The following is a 23,237-nucleotide window of genomic DNA, read 5'->3' as shown; positions in this document are numbered from 1 at the left end:
TATGACATTATATAGAAGTCCTTGGTGCTCTTCCATTATTTGTTTATATCTATACGTATAAATTTTTGTTGAAAATGTGTTTTGGTTACTCTAGTTTTGTTTGACTCTTGAACAAAATAAAAGACATGAATATCCTGAAAATTAGAACTAAAATAATATAGATTAAATGGTAAATGTATTCATAGTCAACAACAAAACTAACCAAATGTTCTCCTTTAAGCACAGTACTTTTATTTTAAGTGCTTTATTACACAAACACATTTTCAGTACCTTAATAGGTCAAGTATTTTAATTTTTCTGTCAAATCTTTTCTCTCTCAGTTTATATATTTCTGTATCAAGTAGGAATGCTTTCTACCTTAAGTAACAGAAAATACAACTAGCAATGGTTATTCAGATAGGAGCTTGTTTTTCCCACAGAATAAGAAGTCTAGAGAAACTGGCCATTGGCACTGCTTCAGAGATTCCTCTAGCTTTTCCTCATAGTCACAAGATTGCTGCTTCAGCCTAGGCGTGGTAGCATGCCAGCCCTAAACTCACTATAATCCAGACTGCCCTCAAACTCATCATCCTCCTGTCTCAGTCTCCCAATTGTTAGGATTTTCCAGTGTGCACCACCACACCCAGCCAGATTGCCGCTCAACACAGTAAGTTCTATTGAAAAGAAGGGAAGAGTAGGTATTGGGTAGGCAGCTAGCAGTGTCTCCCATAAGGGGTTTGGATTACCAGCCTGTTCTACAACTACCTGTTACAGCCTCACAGTTTTTGCTGATTTGATACTGGGGATGTGGAGCAAACTTTTTCTCTCGCTCATGGTTATTACTGAACCAAACTGTGGCTAACTGGGCAGTGACGGGAGATGCAGAAAGGACACAGGATAGACAGAAAGTTGGGGCCAGGTGTGTTGGCCCCACTCAGGTGGAGATGCACAACCCTCATTGCTTCTTTTCTCTATTAGTCTCTTCACTCTGTTTCTTATCTCTGTCTTTTATTCTTTAAGGCCTTACTCCTTTACAGTTCTTTAAAACCTTGCTTCTAAAGTCTTTCCTTAAAACCTTGCTTAAAGTGTGCCCCCAGACTTGCGCTGTCCCATGCTCTCTCTTTAGCTTTCTTAAAGCCTTGTGCTCAGGCTTGCACTGTCCCATGTTCTCTTTAGCTTTTCTTTAGCTTAGCTTTAGCAATTCCCCTTCGGCAATTCTCTTTTCCCTTCAGCAGTCTCCCTCTAGCACTTTCCCTTCAGCAATTTATTTTCCCCCTTCAGCATTCCTTTTCTCTTCAGCAATCCTTCTGCTTTCCAAAGCCTCCCACATCAAAAACCCAAAAGCAAAAGCAAAAAGCCTCATGTCCTCCTTCAGGGAATCTTTTATACCCAGTAGTAAACAAGGAGGTGGAGCAAGGGCATGAGATTATGAGAGAACCCTGCCTTCCTGCTTCTCTGAACATAAACAATTTAGGAAAAGCAGCTGTTCTGCATTTTCCTCTTCTGCGCCTGGGGCTGTGCCAATCTCAGCCTATAGAAACATCTTAGGAAAAGCAGCTGAGCTGCATCTCACCTTGCTTATGTCCAGTTTTCATAGGCTTCTTATAATCCACTCTCCAAGAGATGGGGGCACTGGGGACTGATTTAATAACAAGGTAAAGTGTCAATTGTTTTTAAAGTTTTTCTGTAGCTAGTGGCTGAACATAAACTTATGCATGCTACTCACACAGAAGAATAAAAGTCTGAAAACTAGATTACATGAAAAGAGGACATTTTTGTATATGCAGTAGAGGCATAAAAAAAATTATCTTAGGTGCTGTTGACTCACACCTGGCAATTCTAGCTAGCTGGAGGCTGAGATCAGGAGGATTACAATTCAGAACTGGCCTACACAAAAAGTTAGCAAGACCACATCTCCACCAATAGCTGGATGTGGTGTCATGTGTCACTACAAACTAGAGAGAGGATAAGATTGGGAGGATTGTGTTTTTAGGCCAGCCTGGGCAAAAAAGTTTTCGAGACCCCATCTTAACAGGAAAAGCTGGGTGTGGTGGTTCACACCTGTTATCCCAGGCTGAGTGGGGAGCCTAAAATAGGAAGATTGTGGCCTTTTTGCCTGAGCAAAAAGTTAAGACTCCCCCCCATCTCCAAAATAATCAACGCAAAATGAATTGGAGGTGTGGCTTGAGCAGTAGAGACTCTGCTTCGCAAGCATGAAGCCTGAGTTCAAACCCCAGTCCCGCCAAAAAAAAGTATGCTTTCAATTTAAAAGTGCTCATTTAAACTGCAAGTACTTATCTCTATGGTAGACACTATAAATATTTTTTCTTCTAACACTTTCTTGCTGCTTTGTTGTAAACTTTAGGGTGTTTTTGGTTTTTTGATGGTCTGGGTTTGAACTCAAGGCTTTGCACTTGCTAGCAGGCACCAAACTTTCTCAAGTTATGTTTTCTATCTCAGTAAAAAACGTAACTTGATCTGGGTGCCAGTGGCTCACACCTGTAATCCTAGCTAGTTGGGAGGCTGAGATTGGGAGGATTACAGTTCGAGACATTCAGGCAAATAGTTCATGAGACACCCCCCATCTCAAAATAACCAGAGCAAAAATGGAGTAGAAGTGTGGCTCAAGTGATAGAGCATCATGCAAAGTGAAGTTCAAACCCCAGTCCCACAAAAAAATCTATCTCAACAAATTTTTAAGTGTACAGCACAATATTAACTACATGCACGTTTTTGTACAGTCTGTCTCTAGAACTTTGTATTACTAAAACTCTGTTCCCATTGAACAATTCCAGTTTCCTCCTTCCCTTAGCACCTGGTGACCGTCTAAAGTTTGACAACTTTAGACACTTCATATCAGTGAAAATGCAGTACCTTTTCTTCAGTGACTGGTTTCAGTTAGCATAACATCCTCACGGTTCATCCATGTTGAAGTATATGACAAGATCTCCTTTTCTAACGGTGAATAGTATTGCATGGTATGTACATGCCACATTTTCTTGGTCCAGCCATCCCTATACACTTAAAACTATTTCCACCTCTTAAGTGGTTGTGAATAATCTTGCAGTGAACAATGAAGTAATCCCTTCAAGATCCTGATTTCAGTTCTTTTGGGTATCTTTGTTTCGTCTGGGCAGTAAAGGAGTTCTTATAAGAGACTACCCCAAACTGTCCAGAAATGGGGCTAGTTGGGATGCCAACCTGCAGTAAGCCAGGGTGATCAGTCCAAAGCATTTGTTCTGTGAACCTGTATACAGAAGGGGCTGCATTATATCCTTAAAGGGATAGCAAAATGTTCCATGTAATATGTTGGTCATGAAAAGTTTGGGTATGGAGCTTATATAAAGGTGTAAGGAATTTGGCTCAGGACCAGGGCTAATATAAGTGCTTTGGGGCAACAACCTAAATACCTTTATTAGTACCTGGGGATGTTTAAAGCCCCAGTTTGAGTTCCACTGGACAGCTGACTGAATCAGAGCCATTAAGGCACCTTACTTTGCTGTTTTTCAGTCAGGGCAGAGAAAAGGTGGGTAGATGGGGGTCCCTACATACTCAGAAGTGGGATTGCTGGGTCATATGTAGTTCTACTTTTAATCCTTTTAAGGATTAAGCTGCTATGATGTTTTCCACAGCAGGCGTACTAATTTATAGACCAGTGCATAAGGGTTCCGATTTCTCTACATCCTCACCAACACTTGTTACTTTGTTTTTTAATACTGGCCATCCTAAGAGCTAAGAGGTGATATCTTAATGTAGTTTTTTTTTTTTTCATTATTCATATGTGCATACAAGGCTTGGGTCATTTCTCCCCCCTGCCCCCAGTAGTTTTTATTTTCATTTTCTAAGTCGTGATATTTATGTCTTTTCACATCTGTTTGGCCACCTGTATGTGTTCTTTGGAGAAACATCTATTTCATTCTTTTGCCCATTTTTCAGTACGGTTTTCTGCTATTGAGTTGTAGGAGTCACTTCGTATTTTGGATATTACCCTTTATTAGAAAATGATTTTTAAGTATTTTCTTCCATTGCATAAGTTGGCTGTTGACTTTTTCTTTGCTACACTTTTTAGTACATTTAATTTTTTGCTTTTGTTGCCTGTGCTTGGTGTATGATAGCCAAGAAATTGTCAAGACTAATGCTATGAAATTTTTCCCATTTTCTTTCAGAAATAATAAGATTTTACATTTAAGTCTTCAATCCATTTTATTTCTATGTATAGTATTAGTGATCCAATTTCCTTCTTTTGCAGATAGATATTGTTTTCTCAACATTTGTTTGAGGTATTTCATTTCTTTGCTGTTTTCCTTTATCATTTTCTAATTTTCATGTTTTGGAAAGTAATCACATATTTTCTTTAGAACTTTGATTTTATTGTCTTACATGAGAACCCTGAAGTTTTCTCTCCCAAGACAAAAGCATATGTAATTGTTCTATGTTATTTCTTGAATAACCAAACTTTCCCTTGTTTCTAGTAAGAGGTTTCTTTTGGGCTACAATTAACAAAATACACCAAAAGTGGATTTTATAAGAATTTAATTCCTCACCTAACAAAAAGTCAATAGGAAAAGTAGTTCCAGGGTTGGTTATTCAGGAGCACAATTCAGGTCCTTCTGTCTGCATCCTGTTATCCTCAGTGTGACAGCTTTTGTCTTCATACTTGTCTTTTCAAAGTCATCAGAAGGCTACTGCAGATTGCCTCCAAACATCCATCATCACATACCTTCGCAGTAAAGCAAATGGGAAGGGAGTAAATCCCTATCCTGTATCTTCTTTCTTTGTTTTTTGGGTTTTGTTTGTTTGTTTGTTTGTTTGTTTTTGTAGTGTTAGGGACTTGAACCCATGACTTTTTGTTTGGGGATTTTTTTTTTTTTTTTTTTGTGGTACTGGGTTTTAACTCAGGGCCTACATCTTGAGCCACTCCACCAGCCCTTTTGTGTGATAGTTTTTTTTCAAGATAGGGTCTCACAAACTGTTTGCCCAGGTTGATCTACAGTCCTGATCTCTGTCTCCTGAGTAGCTAGGATTACAGGTGTAAGCCATCAGGACCGAGCTTTTTTGTTTGTTTTTTGAGATAGGGTCTTGTAATGTAGCTCAGGTTAGCCTCAAACTCTCAGTCCTCCTTGATCCATCTTTAAAGTGCTGGGACTATAGGTGCATGCCTGGTGCCTTCTATCTACTTTTAAATGCAATGATTTTTTCCAAAAACCCTATTAGACTTTCCCTTTTTGTCTTATTGGCCAGCACTTCGTTACATAATCAAGGCTGGAGAAACAGCACAAGGCATCCCCACAGTTCAGTGATAGAGCACTGGCCCAGCGCACTGAGAGGCCCCAGGTTGAATCCCCAGCACCATTTGTCAGCAAAGGGAGGGAAAAAGAACAGCAGATGGGTGAGCAAATGAGTGTCTAAATACCCCCACAGAAGCTGGGCACCAGTGGCTTATGCCTGTAATCCTACCTACTTGGGAGGCTGAGATTGAAACGATCGAGGTTTGAAACCAACCCTGGCAAATAGTTCAAGAAACCTCATTTCCAAAATAACCACAGCAAAATGGACTGGAGGTGTGGCTCAAGCAGCAGTAGAGCACCTGCTTTGCAAGTAGGAAGCCCTGAGTTCAAGCCCCAGTCCCACCAAAAACAAAAAAACAAACAAAAAAAAACACTGAAATACCACAAATCACAAATTGTATGTTACTCATAAACATACTATTCCTATTCTATTTTTAAAGTTCTCTGCTTTGTTCCATTTTGATCTACTTCTGTGTCACTTGCTATTTCTGGGCCATAATGACCTTTTTTAACTGCCAACGTTTGTATTTTTATAAAATATATTTGGCAGAGTCTTTGCTGAATTTATATATTTTTTAAAAAATAATTATCAGTTAATTTTATTAAAATCTGCCAGTTACACCCAAATATTTCGTTTGGCATGTCTGTCATCCATTCTGCAGAGTTCTCTGTCAAATTTATGCATAAGAGTAACAATAAAATGGGAAACAAGTAAAATCTTCTTTCTTTTTTTTGAGGCAGGTCTTGCTGTGTAATCCAGGCTGACATAGCATTGAACTAATGACCTTCCTGCCTCTGCTCCTGAGTGCTGGGATTACAGTCATGCACCATGGCTTAAGTACAGTTTTTGATTTTTGTTAGTTTTATTGTTGTGTTTGTCGTTACTGTTACTGGTGTTTGCAGTACTGGGGTTTGAACTTAGAGCCTAAACTTTGTTAAGTAGGTGCCCCTACCACTTGAGCCATGCCCCCAACCCTGAAGTACAGTTTTAATAACCAAAGTGCAGGTATTCCAACATGCAAAGTTTTAACAAAAGCTTAACAGATACCTGCTCAAGTCAGATAATTTAAGATAAAGTAATTTGAAAAGATGCTAAGAGAGATACAGCAGATGAGCACTGATCCCAATCCATAAAGAAGATATGATACAATAACTTTTAGCATGATTTCCCCCAGTCTTTGTAAAAGGATAAATAAGAGGACAAAAGTAAGGATGTTAGAACCTTCACCAGGACTTCCATGTGTGGGGAGAAAAGGTGAAAGTTAAGACTGGGGTTGGTCAAATGGCTCTAGAGGTAAAGTGCCTGTCTAGTTAAGTGTGAAGCCCTGAGTTCAAACCCCAGTACCATCAAAGGAAAAAAAAAAAAAGCAAAATGACTAAAGCAGAATTAAGTATAAAATTCCTTCCCAACATACCTAGTACTCTTTGGCCAAGAGACAAGAAATTCACATTTAAACCAATTTGTATTTCACTTTGATCACTAAAGGACTGAAGTCTATTAAAGTGAAATTAAATTTTCAAGCAATTTAGACAGTCACATATGTATCTATGTGTATGTATACATACACATACACACACACAAATCCTTATACAGGCATAAAATTCTCAAATAGAAATAAATTATGAGCAATAAAATAAAAATTAAGCTTAATCTAGTAATTTTTTTTTAATAACTGAAACAAATGCTTTTTTTTTTTTTTTTTTGGCAGTGCTGGGGGTTTGAACTCAGGGCCTATTATGCCCTGACCTACTCCACCAGCCCTTTCTTGTGATGGGTTTTTCGAGATAGGGTCTCATGAACTATTTGTCCAGGTTGGCTTCAAACCGTGATCCTCCTGATCTCTGCCTCCTGAGTAGCTAGAATTACAAGAGTGAGTTACCAGCACCTGGCTCAGATTCATACTTTAACAAAATGTGGTCATTCTTACACAAATGGTTCTGACTGGTGCCTATCTTTTCATGCTAATTCAGTAAACCCTGAGTTTTGGTTCTCAATCTGTGGTTCAACATATATATCACTATAAGTAAATTTTAAAAGTTTAAAATAAAGTGTTTTACATCTTGGTGTCTAGTTATTGGAAAGCAGGTTTTCATTTTGAATAGTTTCAGTAAAGTTTATGTCATGGTAGAATGACCATTTATTTGCTTTAACTTGGTCTATATTAAGTTGATAAAATACACTTACTCCTGAACAAACATCCAACAATGTAATAAATCATTACTTGAAATACTTTACACATGAATAATTTATCTCTTTACACTGTAGAAGCCTTGCATTTCAGTATATTCTATAGCTTCTGTATCATCACCTGAAATTTACCTGAAAAACATAAAAGGTATTCTTTAATTTAGGGACAAGGAAAACAACCCTATACGTCAATTTTCTTGTTCTTTAGGAAATAGTTTTAATCATGAAACTTACTATGTCAAACATATTGTGACAAAGGCACACTCCTCACAATATTCAATGAAGTCAATTCTATTTTTTATTGGATAATTATCTGGTTTAGGAGTAGGTAGGTGCCTTTTTTTTTGTGATTCCTACCTTGTTTTTTATTGCTAATTATCACTATGAATGGAAAGGTAACACAGTGAAGCTCAGGTAAATTTTATTCTTGATTAGTAGCCACAGTGAAAAGATCTTGAGGAAGTTTAGTGATAAAAGTCTAGTTGGTGGGCTGGAGGTGTGGCTCAAGTGATGGAGCATCTGGCCTGGAAAGCACAAAGTCGAATTCAAACCCCAATCCCATTAAAAAAAAAAAAAAAAAAAAAAAGGTTAGTTGGTTTTATTTAGCTTTATGTACTAGATACATTCTAAACAATTCTTTAAAAGATATTTTCAACTCTATAGGGAAAACTGCTTTCTTAAAAGAATACTGCAGAGGCTGAGGGTGTAGCTCAGTTATTACAGTGCTTGCCCAGCATGCATGAGATCCCCAGCAACATAAAATTAACAACAACAACAAAAAAAACAAAACAAAACAAAAAAAAAACACTGCAGAAAAATTTCCCTTCAAACATTAAGAATTCCCCAGCTAGCCGGGTGCCTGTGGCTCATGCCTGTAATCCTAGCTACTCTGGAAGCAGATATCCGGATGATCTGGTTCGAAGCCAGCCCACAAGACCCTATCTTAAAAATACCCATCGCACCACAAAAAAAAAGGGCTGGTGGAATGGCTCGAGTAAGCAAGCATGAGGCCTGATATTCAAACTCCAGGACCACAAAAAAAAAAAAAAAAAAACAGAAAAAAAAAAACCCTCAGGCCTGTAATCCTATCAGGAGTATCGAAGTTCCAAACCAGCCTGGGCAAATAGTTCATTAGACCCTATCTCAAAAAAGCCCTTCACAAAAATGGGCTGAAGTGGCTTAAGGTGTAGGCCCTGAGTTCAAACCCCAGTACCACAAAAAAAAAAAAAAAAAAAAAAGAAAAAAAAATTCTCAGCTACAAAATATTCACAGGTTCCAGCTGATCCGGCAATCCCTGTGCAGACTATTTCAGTAAGACTTTCTTTGCAACCAGCTAGTCCTCTATTTCTTTTTACTCAAAAGGGCTTAAATCCCTTAGCTCTCAGTCCATCAGAGACAGATCTGAGCTGCCTCCTGTCTCCTACTCCATTATCCTACAATAAAGAAGCTCTTTTCTTTGGCAAAAAGAAAAAAAAAAGTTAAAAATGTTCCCCTTTTTTATGGAGGAGGGCAGTATTGGGATTTGAACTCAGGGTTTCATGTTTGCTAGGCAGGCACTCTACCACTTAAGCCACTCTTCCAGCTCAAGAATTGTCCCTTAAACTTCTTATAAATTTAGATTTCTTTGTCAGATTTTCTTAAGTCCTTGTCTTATTAATTTAAAAGTCAACTGAATATGAATATAGTGTACTACATATTACCACACTAAATGTTAAGTTGATGACACTAAAATAAAAGTTTCAACCTTGATAATTTCCTTTAAAAGTTTAAAAAACAAAGCACACCTAAAAAACAAATCATGAAAAACATTTGTAAGAAATGTAACTTCAACTTACAGGCAGGCATTGAAGACACTTCAGCTGTAACAATACTTTTTATTCCCAAATTTGACAAGCCACCTCTGATTAAGCCACATGTAAATGCTAGATACTAAAAGGAAACAACATTATTAAAAATAGTAAAGATTTACTAAAATAGTAAAGCTACTGATAAATATGACATTTCATTAAGCCATGCTACCAGTAAGTCATTGCTGTTATTTAAAAAAAGAAAGTTGTGAAAAACTGGGGGTGGTGAGGCTATTCCCAGCTACTTGGGAGGCTAAGGTAGGAGGATCACTTCAGCCTAAGAGTTACAGGCCAGGCTGGATAGTATGACAAGACCCAGTATCAAAAGGAAAACAAAGGAGGTTATGGGAGAACTGATCAAGTTAAATCTGATTGTTAGATTTCTTGTGTCCTTGGTAACTAAAGTACATGGACAAATGACTTAAGCTTGGCCAATGAGGTGCTCCAGTCAAGGACTCTGTATCTGGGGTTAGTAACAAAAACATGCCAGAAATAAGTTAGATTTAATTCTGGAGGCAGAGATGGCTTGTAGCTATTGGCCCATGCTGCCCACAGATTCTAACTGGACACTCCTTATAATGGTGATTTTGGTCTTTTGGCTGCTTTGTGATTCTTGCCTGTTTTCTGAGCTATCAATTCTGTAAATTAACAATATACTTTGCCTAGATTTTCTTTCATTTTTTTAGCAGTATTGATGTTTGAACTCAAGGCTTCACAATTGTTAGGCAGGTGTGCTCTATCACTTGAGCCACACCCCAGCCCTTGCCTAGGTATTTAATTGCTTCAAGGGAGCCCTTACTTAAATCTTGTTAGCTTCCTTAAATATAGCTATTTATTCAATGATTCCTTTAGGAAGTTAAAAAATAAAAATCACACACAATCCATAAACACAGATACACTTAACAGAACACACATGTTTTTAGAAACAAATGTTAATTATATATTTTAAATGTTTTAATCTATTAAAAGTCATAAATAATCTGAGGTGAATAATTTTGCACAGCTAATATCAGTTTTAAAAGTTGGAGTAACTTTAGTGATTTGTCCATCCTAGACAAGATTGAGTACATCAGGGTGCTTTGGCTATAGACATGTATCTATCCTATATTAAAGAATATGTTATAAACCTACATTCATTGGCGCTTAGTAGTAGTGTTTCTTTTATTGGTTTCTGCACTTAATTAGCTACAGTTTAGTAAATATAAATTGATGATATGTATCTGTCTCCTATTTCATAGAAAATGGCTTAAACCAAAAAGTACATTAAAACTATGTTTTAATTCAAGAGTCTTTTGCGACTGGCATTGTGATTTTTCCTGTAATTCTACTCTTTTTTTTAAAGCAGAAAATCCAAATCTTCTATTTCATTAAATACCTTAGATGCATGTTCTAAATACTGTTTTCCTGCAGACATCTGAGTAAGCAGACGAAATTTGTTGTCCTGAAGTACATAGATGCCCTATTTCAAAAATACAAAAAGCATTCAAAGTCAGTGCAATCTGCAGTCCTCAAAAATGCTTACCCATATAAACAATTTAAGAGTTTTTTCAAGTGCTTAAAATTATCCTTTTCATTAGTCAAATTTTTATTAAATGAAGCAATTTTGCAATGTTCAAGCTTATGTTCGGGGGGGAAAGGAGGATGAGGGAGAGAAGGGGTGAATCTAATTAAGATATATTTTAAGCAGGTATGTAAATGTCACAATGTATCTCCCCTGTACAACTATTATATGCTAATAAAAAAGTTACAAGTTCAGTATTTTATAGCACTAAGTATTTATTGACTATATCTATTCACTGAAGATACATGCATAAGACAGAGTCCCTGTTAAAGAATGCACGGTGCCTGGCACCCAGTGGCTCATGCCCCATAATCCTAACTACTCAGGAGGCAGAGATCAGGAGGATTGCGATTCAAAGCCAGTCTGAGCAAATAGTTCTTGAGATCCTATTTCAAAATACCCAAAAGAAAAAAGGGCTGTCCGAGTGGCTCAAGTGGTAAAGCACCTGCCTAGCAAGTATGAGATCCTGAGTTCAAACCCCAGTACCACCAAAAAAAAAAAAAAAAAAAAGGAAATTCTTTTCGTTTTTTAAATGGTTTTGCTATGTAGTCCTCAAACTTGCAATCTTGCTGCCTTGCCTTACCCTCCCAAGTTCTGGGATTATAAGCACTTGCCAACACATCCAGCTGAAAAAAAAAAATGAATGGTATTATTAGTACTATGTTTTTTGTTGTTTTTTTTTTTTTTTTTTGTGGTCTGGGGTTTGAACTCAGGGTCTACACCTTGAGCCACTCTACCAGCCCTTTCTTGTGATGGGTTTTTTCCAAGATAGGGTCTCATGAACTATTTGCCCAGGCTGGCTTTGAACTGTGATCCTCCATATCTCTGTTTCCTGAGTAGTTAGGATTACAGGCGTGAGCCACCAGCACCTGGCACTGTTTTTTGTTGTTGCTGTTCTTAATCAAAAGTCACTCTTAAGTTTTCCCTTGAAGTTTATAAAATAAAATCAATTTATTCAAATGCATAGTTTTTCATGCAGTCTACTAATTTTGTAACAATTTTTAATAGAAAAAATGACAGCAGTAATAATGCAAGAGTTATTTAAAAGCTAAATATGGTCTGGGCTAGTAGAGTGGCTCAAGAGGTAGAGCACCTGCCTAGTAATCCCGAGTCCCTGAATTCAAACCCCAGTGCTGCCAAAAAACCAAACAAATAAAACCTTAAATGAGTAAACTGCTTAGGATATTTATATTAAGTGAAAGCACTTTAAAAACAGTCCTTAATTTATCTAACTACCTGATGATTTGTCCTTAGATTGTCAATTTGTTTCTTGAACACTGTAGTCCAAAAATCTTTACATATGAACTTCATGATGTCTAACTCATCCTTGAATCTTGCAGTATCTTTTGTAAACCTGAAAAAGATCAACTAGAAGTAATACAATGTTTTTTTCCCAAAGAAAGCAAAAGAGACAATTTTTTTCTCACTCTTCCCAAAAGGGACAAATTATTAATTTCCAAATGCCACAACAGTATTAAACATTTATTGTCAGTCAGAAAGTGATAAGCACCAAAAAAAGTAGATCCCATTTCAATGCATTCACATTCTGTCAAAAAATCATGGGGCCTAAGAGTATATTAATCACTAGTTTATAGTAAGCCAAAATTCAGGTACAATTTAATCTAGTACATTAAAAAAAAAAAGAAGAGGTGAGCAGGATCATAGATTATAAAACATAATCCAAAATTCAATTATTTATTTAAATACAGAGAAAAGAAAACTTATAAACTGGAAGATTATTCAATGCATAAACTTAGACTTCAAGGCATATCCGTCCCTATGCATTTAAGCAGTCCATTCAGATTGAATAACCTATCAGACCTTAAGTAGAAATGCAATGTGATTTTAAATTTCCTTTAATATACCAATATTTTCAGGGAAACCAGGCACCAGTGGCTCATGGCTGCAATTCTAGCTACTTAGAAGGCAGAGATCAATAAGATCTCAAGACCCTATCTCGAGAAAAATCCCGTCACAAATAAGGGCTGACTGAGTGGCTCAAGCAGTTAGAGTGCCTGCCTAGCAAGCATGAGACCTTGAATTCAAACCCCAGTGCTGCCAAAAAAAAGAAAAAATATTTTCAGGGAAAAAACTCAAATGTATAAAATGTTTTCTTCAAATATTAAAACATAAAATTTGCTGGGTGGAGGATCGCTGTTTGAAGCCAGGCCAGGCAAATAGTTCAAAAGACCCTACTTCCAAAATACCCAACACAAAACAGGGCTGGCGGAGTGGTTCAAGCGGTAGAGTGCTTGCCTAGCAATTGTGAGGCCCTGAGTTCAAAACCCCAGTACTGCCAAAAATAAATAAATAAACATAAAATTTGAAGCCAGACATGGTGGAGCATACCTGTAATCCCAGCACTTGGGAATCTGAGGTAGGAGGACTGTGAAAATTCAAGGCCAGCCTGGGCTACACAGTGACACTATGTCTCAAAAAAGTAAATAAATAAAAATAAAATTTGGGTGCCTTAGTTAAACTATCCTCAAACCTAAAGAAAAATTACATATTTATTTTTGGTACTAGAGAATGAATTTAGGTCTTTGCAATACTAAGCACATAATCTATACTGAGCTCTACTCCCAGAGTCTTAAAAAGAAATGCCAACCTGTGAATCAAAGAACAGAAAATACTTAAAACTTAAGAAATAAAATTAAAAACCTTGAGTTCTATGCAATCTTTTGAAGTGGATTGTCTGTGTTTATAACCTACCTGGAAGAAAATTTTCAAATCCATACTGCTCACCTTTCTATCAATCCTTGTCCCACTCGAAACCCCATGTTTTCCAGCTTAGTAATACATCGTCCATTTTCCTATTTAAAAAAAATAACAATTTTTAATACTTTCAGAATGCAGGATGTTGGTACTCAAAAACTGTTGCAAAATTCTGGCTAAAAACATGACTGTACATTGCATGGAAATCCTACTAATAAGAAAAATACTAGAGTTTTCAATTTTAACAAATATATTCAAAGCATTTGAAAACTCCCACTGGGAAGAATCCTAAATATGCAAGTAGTGTAGGAAAGTCTATTTCAAAATTATTTGTGTGTTACACTTCAAAAAACTCACAACATGAAAGGGACATTTCAAAGTAATAAATTTATTGCCAATGCCTCGTTTTTCTTAAAAGTGGATTTCTGGACCATAGATTTCTACTAGTTTCTCTTGCCAAAAAAAAAAAAGGGGGGGTTAAATAATTTTGTAAGCATTCCCTTTTTTTGTTGCTGTTAGTACCGGGGTTTGAACTTAGGGCTTCCACTTGCACAGCAGGTGCCCTGCAGCTTGAGCCACACCTCCAGCTCATTTTGCCCTGGTTGTTTGTTTGGAGATGAGTTCTCACAAACTATTTGCCTGCGCTGGCCTTGAAGCTCAATTCTCCAGATCTCAGCCTATCAAGTAGCTAGGACTATAGTTGTGAGCCCTTGGTGCCCAGCTATTTTCTAAGTATTCTTTTAGCAGCAGTTTATAAATGACAAATTTAATACTTTGTTAAATCTGTTTATAAATTATTCTCTTTCCATTTTGAAGTCCATGTGTGAACTGAAGTATGCTAAAGTCTGGATATGGCTTGAATGTGTCCCCCAAGGGTTTCTTTGTAGAAATTTAATCCCTATTAGGAGGTACTAAGAGGGCAAAGACCAGGGGCATAGCTCAGTGCAAGAACACTTGCCTAGTATGTGTGAGGCCCTGGGTTTGATCCCTAACACTAGAAAAACAAAAACAACACTTTTTATCCCAGCTACTCGGGAGGCTGAGGCAGCAGGACCAGAATTTTGAGGCTAACTTGGGCAACATAACAAGAATGCCTGTCAGAAAAAGAGAGAGAGAGAGTAGTCAGAGACACATGCTATTTGGGAAGCTGAGATTGGGAGGATCAGTCTCTCATCATGTGATGCCCTATGCTACCTTGAGACTCTACCAGCAAGAATGCTATCACCCAAAACAAACAGACAAAATCATGCTATCTCCAGATGTAGTCCCTTGACCAGAACCAGTAGTTAAAATAACCTTTCTTAATAATATATGCAGCCTGTGGTACTGTTATTAGCAATAGAAAACAGACTAATACAAAGTAGTTTTTTTGTTTATTTGTTTGTTTGTTTTTTGGTACTGCAGTTTAAATTCAGGGTTTATACCTTGAGCCACTCCACCAGCTCTTTTCTGTGAAGGATTTTTTTAGCAATAGGGTCTCACCAACTATTTGACCAGGCTAGCTTCTAACTGCAATCCTCTTGATCTCTGCCTCTTGAGTAGCTAGGATTATGTGAGCCACTGGCACCCAGCTACAAAGTGTAGTTCTAACAGGCAAGCAGGTTTAATTAAACTATATAAAAGTTGTAACTGTGAAAGGAGCCTTTAGAAAGAAAAAAAAAGACACTGTGGTTTTTTCTGGGAATTTCCTGCTGGACTTTATTGCTCCCTTTTCTAAGAAAAACATTTTTGTGACAAGCAAACACCTTAATCCATTTTTATTGCTAATAATTAGTTGTCATAAATATGTAACTTTGCAAAATTTTTTATATAGTCCCAGGTGAATTGTTACTTTCATCTGTGCTGTGTCAATCAAAAGTATTCTCAAACCCACAACCAACCACTTCACTTTGATTTTCTATAAGGTATGGGTTTCCACAGATGTCTCCATAAATTGTACATGAAAGACTCTTACAGTATGGATTTTCCTGTAACCCCTAACGTGTCTGCCAAGGAACTTTTCATGGTTTGGAATACTCTTTGGTGCACTGACTACCCTCTACAATGTATTCAAATAAAAGCTAATTGTTCATACTGGTAGTGACTGTGGTCCTAAATCAGCTACAATGACTCAGTCAAAGAATCATGTGGGAACATGTTCCTCTATTGCATTTTGCAGCGACTGCTCTTACCTAGTCCTTTTATGTCAGAATAAACAACTTCCTCATATCAGGAAGTTGGTGTTTCCTATTACTGTTGAATGTAATCACACTGTCTTTAGTTTGGCTCTAAGCTTGCAAAGCAGGTGCTCTACTGCTTGAGTCATACCTCCAGTCCACTTTGCTCTGGTTATTTTGGAGATGGAACTATTTGTCCAGGCTGGCCTTGCACCACAATCCTCTCAATTTCAGCCTCCCAAGTAGCTACGATTATAGGTATGACCACTGGCACCTAGCTAGAAATATATTGTATTAAAACAACTATATACTATCTAATGTTACATGCTACCTAATGTCTTCTTCATTCATTGACAAAATAAATTAAAATATCCCCTTGTGCAAAGCATAGTGATGCACACCTATAGTCACAGCTACTCAGAAGGTTGGGCAGAAAGATGATTTGTGCCCAGGAGTTTGAGGCCAGTGTGGAGAACATAGTGAGATCCTGCCTCAAAAAAAAAAAAAAAAAAAATGATGATTATGTTTATTCTTTTTTTCACTGAAAGAAACATTTTAAGAAAAAAGTGAATTATAGGCATTCTTAAATTTTCTTAGTACTAATCATTTTCATAAGACAATAAGAAAAAAACAAGAAGTGTTACATAATATTTTTTTTAGAAATGCCAAAGTCTCTTCCTGGAAAAGTCTCCATTTTTCTTCTCTAAGCTACAAAACTTTTTGCAACTGAAAGTTATTCAAATTTTACTTGAGTTTAATAGAAGAAAAAGAAATGAATGATGCAGATATAAATACATAGAAATGTGTGTATACATGTATATATGTATGTGTGTATATATACACACACACACAGTTTCTTCAAGTTAAGAGATACATATCCTCACTGTAAAAGGATCTCTTTAGAGTTAAGAATACAACTTACAGAAAACATTAAGAAACTAGGGTCATTATGTTTTTAAATTATATGTCTTATATTATCTAAGTATATAGTATATAAATATATGCATAGGTATATATATGTATATACACGCTGTATATATTCATTTCTTGCTTTGAAATACAAGGAAATTAGTTTACATATAATATCTCTTCCACCCTAATTTATAAAAGTTGGTATCACCTTTGACTTTGTTCCATCAATAACTATCTTTTTTTTGTCAATAAATTTCATCATTCATTGCTCCAAAATGTTTATTAGAGCTGGGCACTGGTGGCTCACACCTGTAATCCTCGCTACTCAGGAGGCAGGTATCAAGAGGATGGCTCTTTTGTTACCCACTAAGAAGTGAATTCATTATTCACTTATCCTTATTATTTGCTAAACTTTCTTCCAAGGAACCATGAAGTCTGGTTATAGTGCTGTGACTACTAAATCTATATTTCTAGCAGACTTTATTGAACCTAGTTATCTTGATGTTCCAAATAACCCCCAAATTTAGCACGTTCAGCTGGGCACCAGTGGCTTATGCCTGTAATCCTAGCTACTCAGGAGGCAGAGATCAGGAGGATAATAGTTCGAAGCCAGCCCAGGCAAATAGTTCATGAGACCCTATCTTGGAAATATCCATTACACACACACAAAAAAAGGGCTAGTGGAGTGGTTCAGCTGATAAGAGCGCTGGCCTTGCAAGCAGGAGGCCCTGAGTTCAAATCCCAATGCTGCCAAAAAAAAAAAAATCAGACATGTTCAAAATGGTATTCATCAAAAAAAGTTATTATCTTGATGTCAGCCTCCTCTGCCTCCAAAATTCCCTAACTCCATTAGTGGCACAACCATCCACCTATGTATTCCAATGAGAATACATAGAAAAGAAACCCTTTTCTTTATCCCTTCCCCGCCCCCAAACTCCAGCCTCTCCACACACACTTAAGTCCTATGGAGCCTATCTTCCACATAATTTTAAAAAACCATCTTCTCAGCTGGGCACCAGTAGCTCATGTCTGTAATCCTAGCTACTTGGGAGGATAAGACTGAGAGGATGGTGGTTTGAAGTCAGCCCAGACAAACAGTTCGTGAATCCCCATCTCCAAAAAACCAAAGCAAAGTGGGCTAGAGGTGTGGCTCAAGTCATAGAGCATCTGCTTTGCAAGTGTGAAGCCCTGAGTTCAAATGCTACTGCCCCCCCACACGCGTACGTGTACACACACACACACACATACACACACACAAACACAACCCTCCATTTCTCTCTCCACCTACTGCTTAAGTTAGGCCTCCTCGTTTCTCCTGATTTTTAGTTACAGCCTTCCAGTTGGTATTGCCTCTACTTTTAGGGGTTTTTTTCCCCTCTTTTGAATCATTTTCTATATTTCTGTTAGATTTTCATCTCCCCCCCACACCCCCCACAGGATCATGCTTTATTGGGTTTTTTTGTTTTTGTTTTATGGTAACAGACTTTTTGAAAAGCAGCATATTATTTTCAATTGGATATTTCAGTGCCCCCCCCCCTCCTGTTTCTTCAAAATAAAGTCCAAGTTCCACAGAAAGGTAAAACAGGTCCTATCTGGTAAAACAGGTCCTATCTGGGAACTGGTACCAGTGGCGGGGAGGGAGGACGGGAGGAGAGGAAAGGGTTTAGGAGGGTGAATATGTGGAAATATTATATGATCACATATGAAAATGGAAAAATGAGACCTACTGAAACTATTCTAAGAATCAGGAGAGAAGGCTAAAAGAGAATGATGGAGGGGGTGAATTTAACTAAGATATATTGTAAGCACTTTTGTAAATGTCATAATGTACCTCCAGTATAAAAATATTTTTTAAAAATTCCAAATTCCTTAGCATGGCATTATGAGCCTTTCCTTAAATGACCCTTGGCTAGTTAACCATATTCATTAATTGCCGCATATCCACAAACATCCTTGCCTTCTACCACTCTGAAATTTCCGCAGCAACTCCACAGTGCTATGCTCTCTTCTGTCTCCTAGCCTTTATATGTGCTATTACCTAGTCCACACACCCTTTAAATTTAGCTCAAGTGTCGCATCCTTCCAAAAGCCTTTTCTAACACTCCTTTAGGCCTAAAGCTGTCATAAAATTCTGTATAGACATCTATTATTGTACTTACCACATGGGGTGGGGTCAGTACTAGAGTTTGAATTCAAGGCCTCCTGTTTGCTAAGCGGGTAGGTTCTGTATGACTTGAGCCATGCCCCTAGTCTGGCACCAAATTTTTAAGAAAAATTAAACTTAGGATCATCCAATTCTTAGAAATTTAATTCCTCTGTAGGTATTGTTTGAAAGTCACTTGATTTACAGGGTAAGAACACTAGTTCTTTTATTTCACTTCAAAACTTATAAAAGTTCATTTCACTTTACTGAAAGATTATAGAACTTCATTTCACTTAAAATTTTCCTAATAAAAAATTTAAAAGAAACCTAACTAATCCTATAATTCAGAAACAATCTGAAAAGATATATAAAAATCATTTTTGGACTTTTTTGGCAGCTAAACTTTTTCAGGGCCTCATGCTTGCTATAAGTAGTCACGCTACCACTTGAGCCATTCCACCAGCACTTTTTGCATTGGTTATTTTTGAAATAGGGTCTCTATGCCCAGGCTGGCCTGGACCTCAATCCTATTTGTGCTTCTTTGAATAGCCAGGATGACAGGGACACATCACTGTGTCCAGACAACAGCTTACAAGAGTCTCACAAATTTTTTGCTATGGCTGGCCTCGAACCAATCCTCCTGATCTCTGCCTCCCAAGTAACAAGGATTACAGGCTTGAGCCACCAACCCTGTCTCCCTCCCATTTATATTTTATATCAAGTATACTCAAAGTAGAGACATTAACGAACCTTCATGTATTCAGAAGTTATGAAGACTGCCACAAACCTGTATTTTAAATCATTTTTGCTATATGTACTTTCAGGGTTTTTTTTCCTCATCACCACAAACATATCACAGTAGGTAAAGAAAAATATTTTAGCATAAATGATTCAAAATTTACAGATTTTTTGTTGTTGTTGTTTTTCGGTGGTGCTAGTGTTTGAACTCAGGGCCTCACACTTGCTAGGCAGGCAGCTCTACCACTTGAGCTGCTCCACCAGCTCTTTTTTGCGATGAGTATTTTCAAGAAAGGGTCACCAGAACTATTTGCCAAGGCTGGCTTTGAACATCCATAGTCCTGATCTCTGCCTCCTGAATAGCTAGGATTACAGGCGTGAGCCCACCAGTGCATGGCTACTTTTTCTTCTTATATGATTACTACACTCAATCAGGAGTAGGCCAGCTCTGTTTTAAGTTAACCCACTGGAAAAAAAGTGAAGAATTAAAAGATAATTTTCTTGGGCAAGACTTGGAAGAGGGAACCAGGCACCAGTGACTCTCATCTGTAATTTCATCTACTCAGGAGGCAGAGATCACGATAGTGGTTCGAAGCCAGCCAAGGGAAACAGTTTGTAAGACCCTATCTCAAAATAGCTCAATACATAACAGGGCTGGCAGAGTGACTCAAGTGATAGAGTACCTGCCTAGCAAATGTGAGGCCCTGAGTTCAAACCCAAATACTGACCAAAAAAAAAGGAGGAAAGAAGTAAGAAGAAAAAAAATTGTGGCTTTTATATGATAAAAGAGTAAAAGGAGCAAGGCACCAGTGGCTCACGCCTATAATCCTATCTGCTGAGATCATGAAATCTGGATTTGAAGCCAGCCTGGGCAAATAATTTGTGAGATTCCATCTCCAAGCTAACCAGAGCTAAATGGACTTGAGGTGTGGCTCAAGCAGTAGAATTCCTGCTTTGTAATTGAGAAACTGTGAATTCAAACCCAGTCACACCAAAAAAAAAAGAGAGAGAGAGAGAAAGAGAGCGAGCGAGGGAAAGGAGTGCCTTGCTAATTGTTCCTTAGGGGAAAGGCAACACCAGCTATGTACAAAGACTGATGATAGTAATAAAATCAAAAGGTTGTAACTTGGAAAAAAGTTATCAGTGGGCCAGAATAAGGACAGAATTTGTTTGATTTCCAACTCTCCTTGTCACACCAACTTTCTAGTTTTCAAACTGACAGCACCTCTTCTTAGATGTCCTACAGATACCTCCAAAATTAAATCTGATCCCAAGTAATTCATTATCTTCACCTCTTCATCTCTGATTTCCTTTCCTGATTAATAGCAGTACCACCCACCCCCAGCCCTCAACCTAAGCTAGCAACTCCCATTGTTATACTTAACTAAGGCTCATAAATTCTACCTGTTCTCTCTTCTCCCTGTCTTAATTCAGATCTTCATCATCTCCTGTCCTGATCCTGCAGTAATACATCTTCCCACTACAAGGAAGTTTCCTTTCTAGCCCTAATACTGTTGTCTTCCTAACCAGCAAATCGACCACACCATTCCCTCCTTAAAAGTCCTCCACTGAGATAAAAAAAATCTTTAATCATATATGGCAATAACTTCAGCTCTCAATTCTTCTCACTTGCAACATATTCAATCCAGTCACAGTGAAATGTTTGAGAACATTTAAATCCTCCAGTCTTGCACACCTCTATGCCTGTAACTTTGCCTAGGGTGCTTTTTCCCACCGTATCCCCACCCTTCCGATAAGTATAAAAGAAAATCACCTGACCTGAACATGACTTTGAAATATCTAAATTCTAAAATCCGTTAGAACTCTGATTCTACACCTAATTATCACTCAATAAATCACTCAATAATTAACTATTCGTTAAATCCCTATTCCCCAAAGACTGAGGCAAGCGTTTTAATCTTATTTAACTAGCAGCGTTATGCCCACAAAGCTCGTTTATAAATGTTTTCTGGAGATGGAAGTGTGGCTCAAGCAGCAGAACGCTTGGTTTGCAAGTAGGAAACACTGTTCAAACCCCAGTATCACTAAGAAAGAAGAAAAAGAAAAAAAGATGTTTTCTGTAAGAATCATTGTGTGGGCCATTGTTTCACTCGCTGTTACATCGCCAGTTCCTAAAACCAGCTCTGACATAATGGTCACTAAATAAATATTCTCCACGTTAATTAGACTGCTTCCCAGTTATCGTTAACATCTGTAAACTTTGCAGACTCCCAACCTCATTAGGCTTTAGTCTAGAGTTGTGTGGGGAGGAACTGAGAGATGGGCAGGAGGGACAGGACGGTCCTGCGGAGGCTCTCGGAAATGCTTCCAGCGCCAGCAAAATTAGTTAGTGCCAAAATCAGGTGTGCAGTTAACCTAGCTGTCAATCCTGGCGGAGACAACAATACAAGAAAGTCTGTGGCCTGCACGATAAAGGTATAGGTACGGACAAAAAGCAATGTAAGACACAAAAGGGAAAGGATGGAGATAAGTACCAAAGGACACAGTCCACACACGGGTTCTAGGACTTGGAATACGTGAAGGTGGACCCGTTTTGCCCACAACTCCGGGGCCGCAGGGTGGGGACGGGACAGGAGTTGAAGAGCACCGTGGGCAATCAAGGCATGTCACGGCGAAAGACCTCGAAGGCGTGTGGCCGCACTCACCACCTCCCCTTGCTCCGCGGATTTGTACACTCCTGACACCATCTCGTTATGGAGAAGCAGAAACAACGCCTCGTCCGCCATTTCCTCCTTATTCTTCCAAGCTCTGGGTTTTGACTCCCGGTTTGGCCCGGGAGGTTCCGGCTAACACCGGGACTACTGGGCCGGCGCCGCGCTCCGTCTGGCCCGGCCCTGTCCCTCGTTGCTAGGAGACCGAGGAAGGACTGAGCTTCCTCAAGCCGGAACTAGAGTAAGCCCGGCACTAGACAAAGAGAGAGCCCTTCCCCAGGGCCATAGAGCCCTAGGGCCGAGCGAGAGCGTCCGACAGCCGCTACAACTGAGCCCAGGCCGCCGATACCCTAGCCCGCCCCTAGCTGGATGGCGGAGACAACTTCCGGTCCCCTCTACCCGGCACTCCGCCAGCTCTATGGTAGCGGAGTTCCTCTACCAGGCCCCGGGTGCACCCAGCGCCCGCGCCCTGCGGTGAGAAAGGTTCCTACCCGGTGGTAGGCGGAGTTAGATACCTGGGTGAAGGGTGAAGTAAAGCTTAGCGTTCCCTCTACTAGCTCCGTGTCAATGAGGTATCAGCGTTAGCAAAATTGACAAGAATCTCTGTTGCTTTCATCAAGTTTGTAGCCTGCCATATGTTCTTCAATATGAAAAGTTGGAAAAATAATGAACAAATCACTCATTATATTTTTGGAAACAGGGTCTTCCCGGTCTCGAATTCTCAATCATTCTGCCTCAGTGCTGGGATTGCAGGCTTGTGCCACCAGGTTAGGCTCTAAACCATTAATTTGCAGGTTGTATATTTCAGATACATTGAAGCATTGTGCCAAAACCATATTGGATTTAAGCCCAGGATGTGAAAAGATTGACAGCCATTTCACTCACCAGGAAATTTACTGGGAGTTGGGTGAAAGGGACAAGGAGGGGGATGGTGTAAGCAAAAAACAAGAAAACATGAAAGTAGCCGGGTGCCTGTGCTCAGAGATCAGGATGATCCGGTTCGAAACCAGCCTGTAAGACCCTATCTCAAAAATACCC

The 23,237-nt window shown here is 38.5% G+C and overlaps 1 protein-coding gene across 12 annotated transcripts in view; it reads right to left on the bottom strand.

Annotated features, from left to right (window-relative positions):
* Positions 1 to 206: 206 nt before the first annotated feature.
* Positions 207 to 23,237, bottom strand: part of Trappc6b (trafficking protein particle complex subunit 6B) — a 28,016-nt gene continuing 4,985 nt past the window's right edge. The window contains exons 1-7 of one of the 12 annotated variants that reach the window (XR_012446178.1): positions 22,194 to 22,581; positions 13,609 to 13,676; positions 12,100 to 12,217; positions 10,678 to 10,761; positions 9,291 to 9,384; positions 7,453 to 7,587; positions 207 to 4,699 (exon numbers count right to left, since the gene is read on the bottom strand). Coding sequence is in view for 11 of the 12 variants with exons in the window: in XM_074068105.1 (XP_073924206.1) it covers positions 7,837 to 7,979; positions 9,291 to 9,384; positions 10,678 to 10,761; positions 12,100 to 12,217; positions 13,609 to 13,676; positions 22,194 to 22,274 (588 nt within the window). In the remaining variant the exon portion in view is untranslated. The other 11 variants (XM_020161422.2, XM_074068110.1, XM_074068105.1 and 8 more) reach the window with 11 other exon arrangements.

The sequence above is a fragment of the Castor canadensis genome, chromosome 3 (genome assembly GCF_047511655.1).
Source record: "Castor canadensis chromosome 3, mCasCan1.hap1v2, whole genome shotgun sequence".
NCBI classification, from domain to species: Eukaryota; Metazoa; Chordata; class Mammalia; order Rodentia; family Castoridae; genus Castor; species Castor canadensis.
The sequence above is the reverse complement of the archived record's forward strand: the minus strand, read 5'-3'. Positions and strand labels throughout refer to the sequence as shown.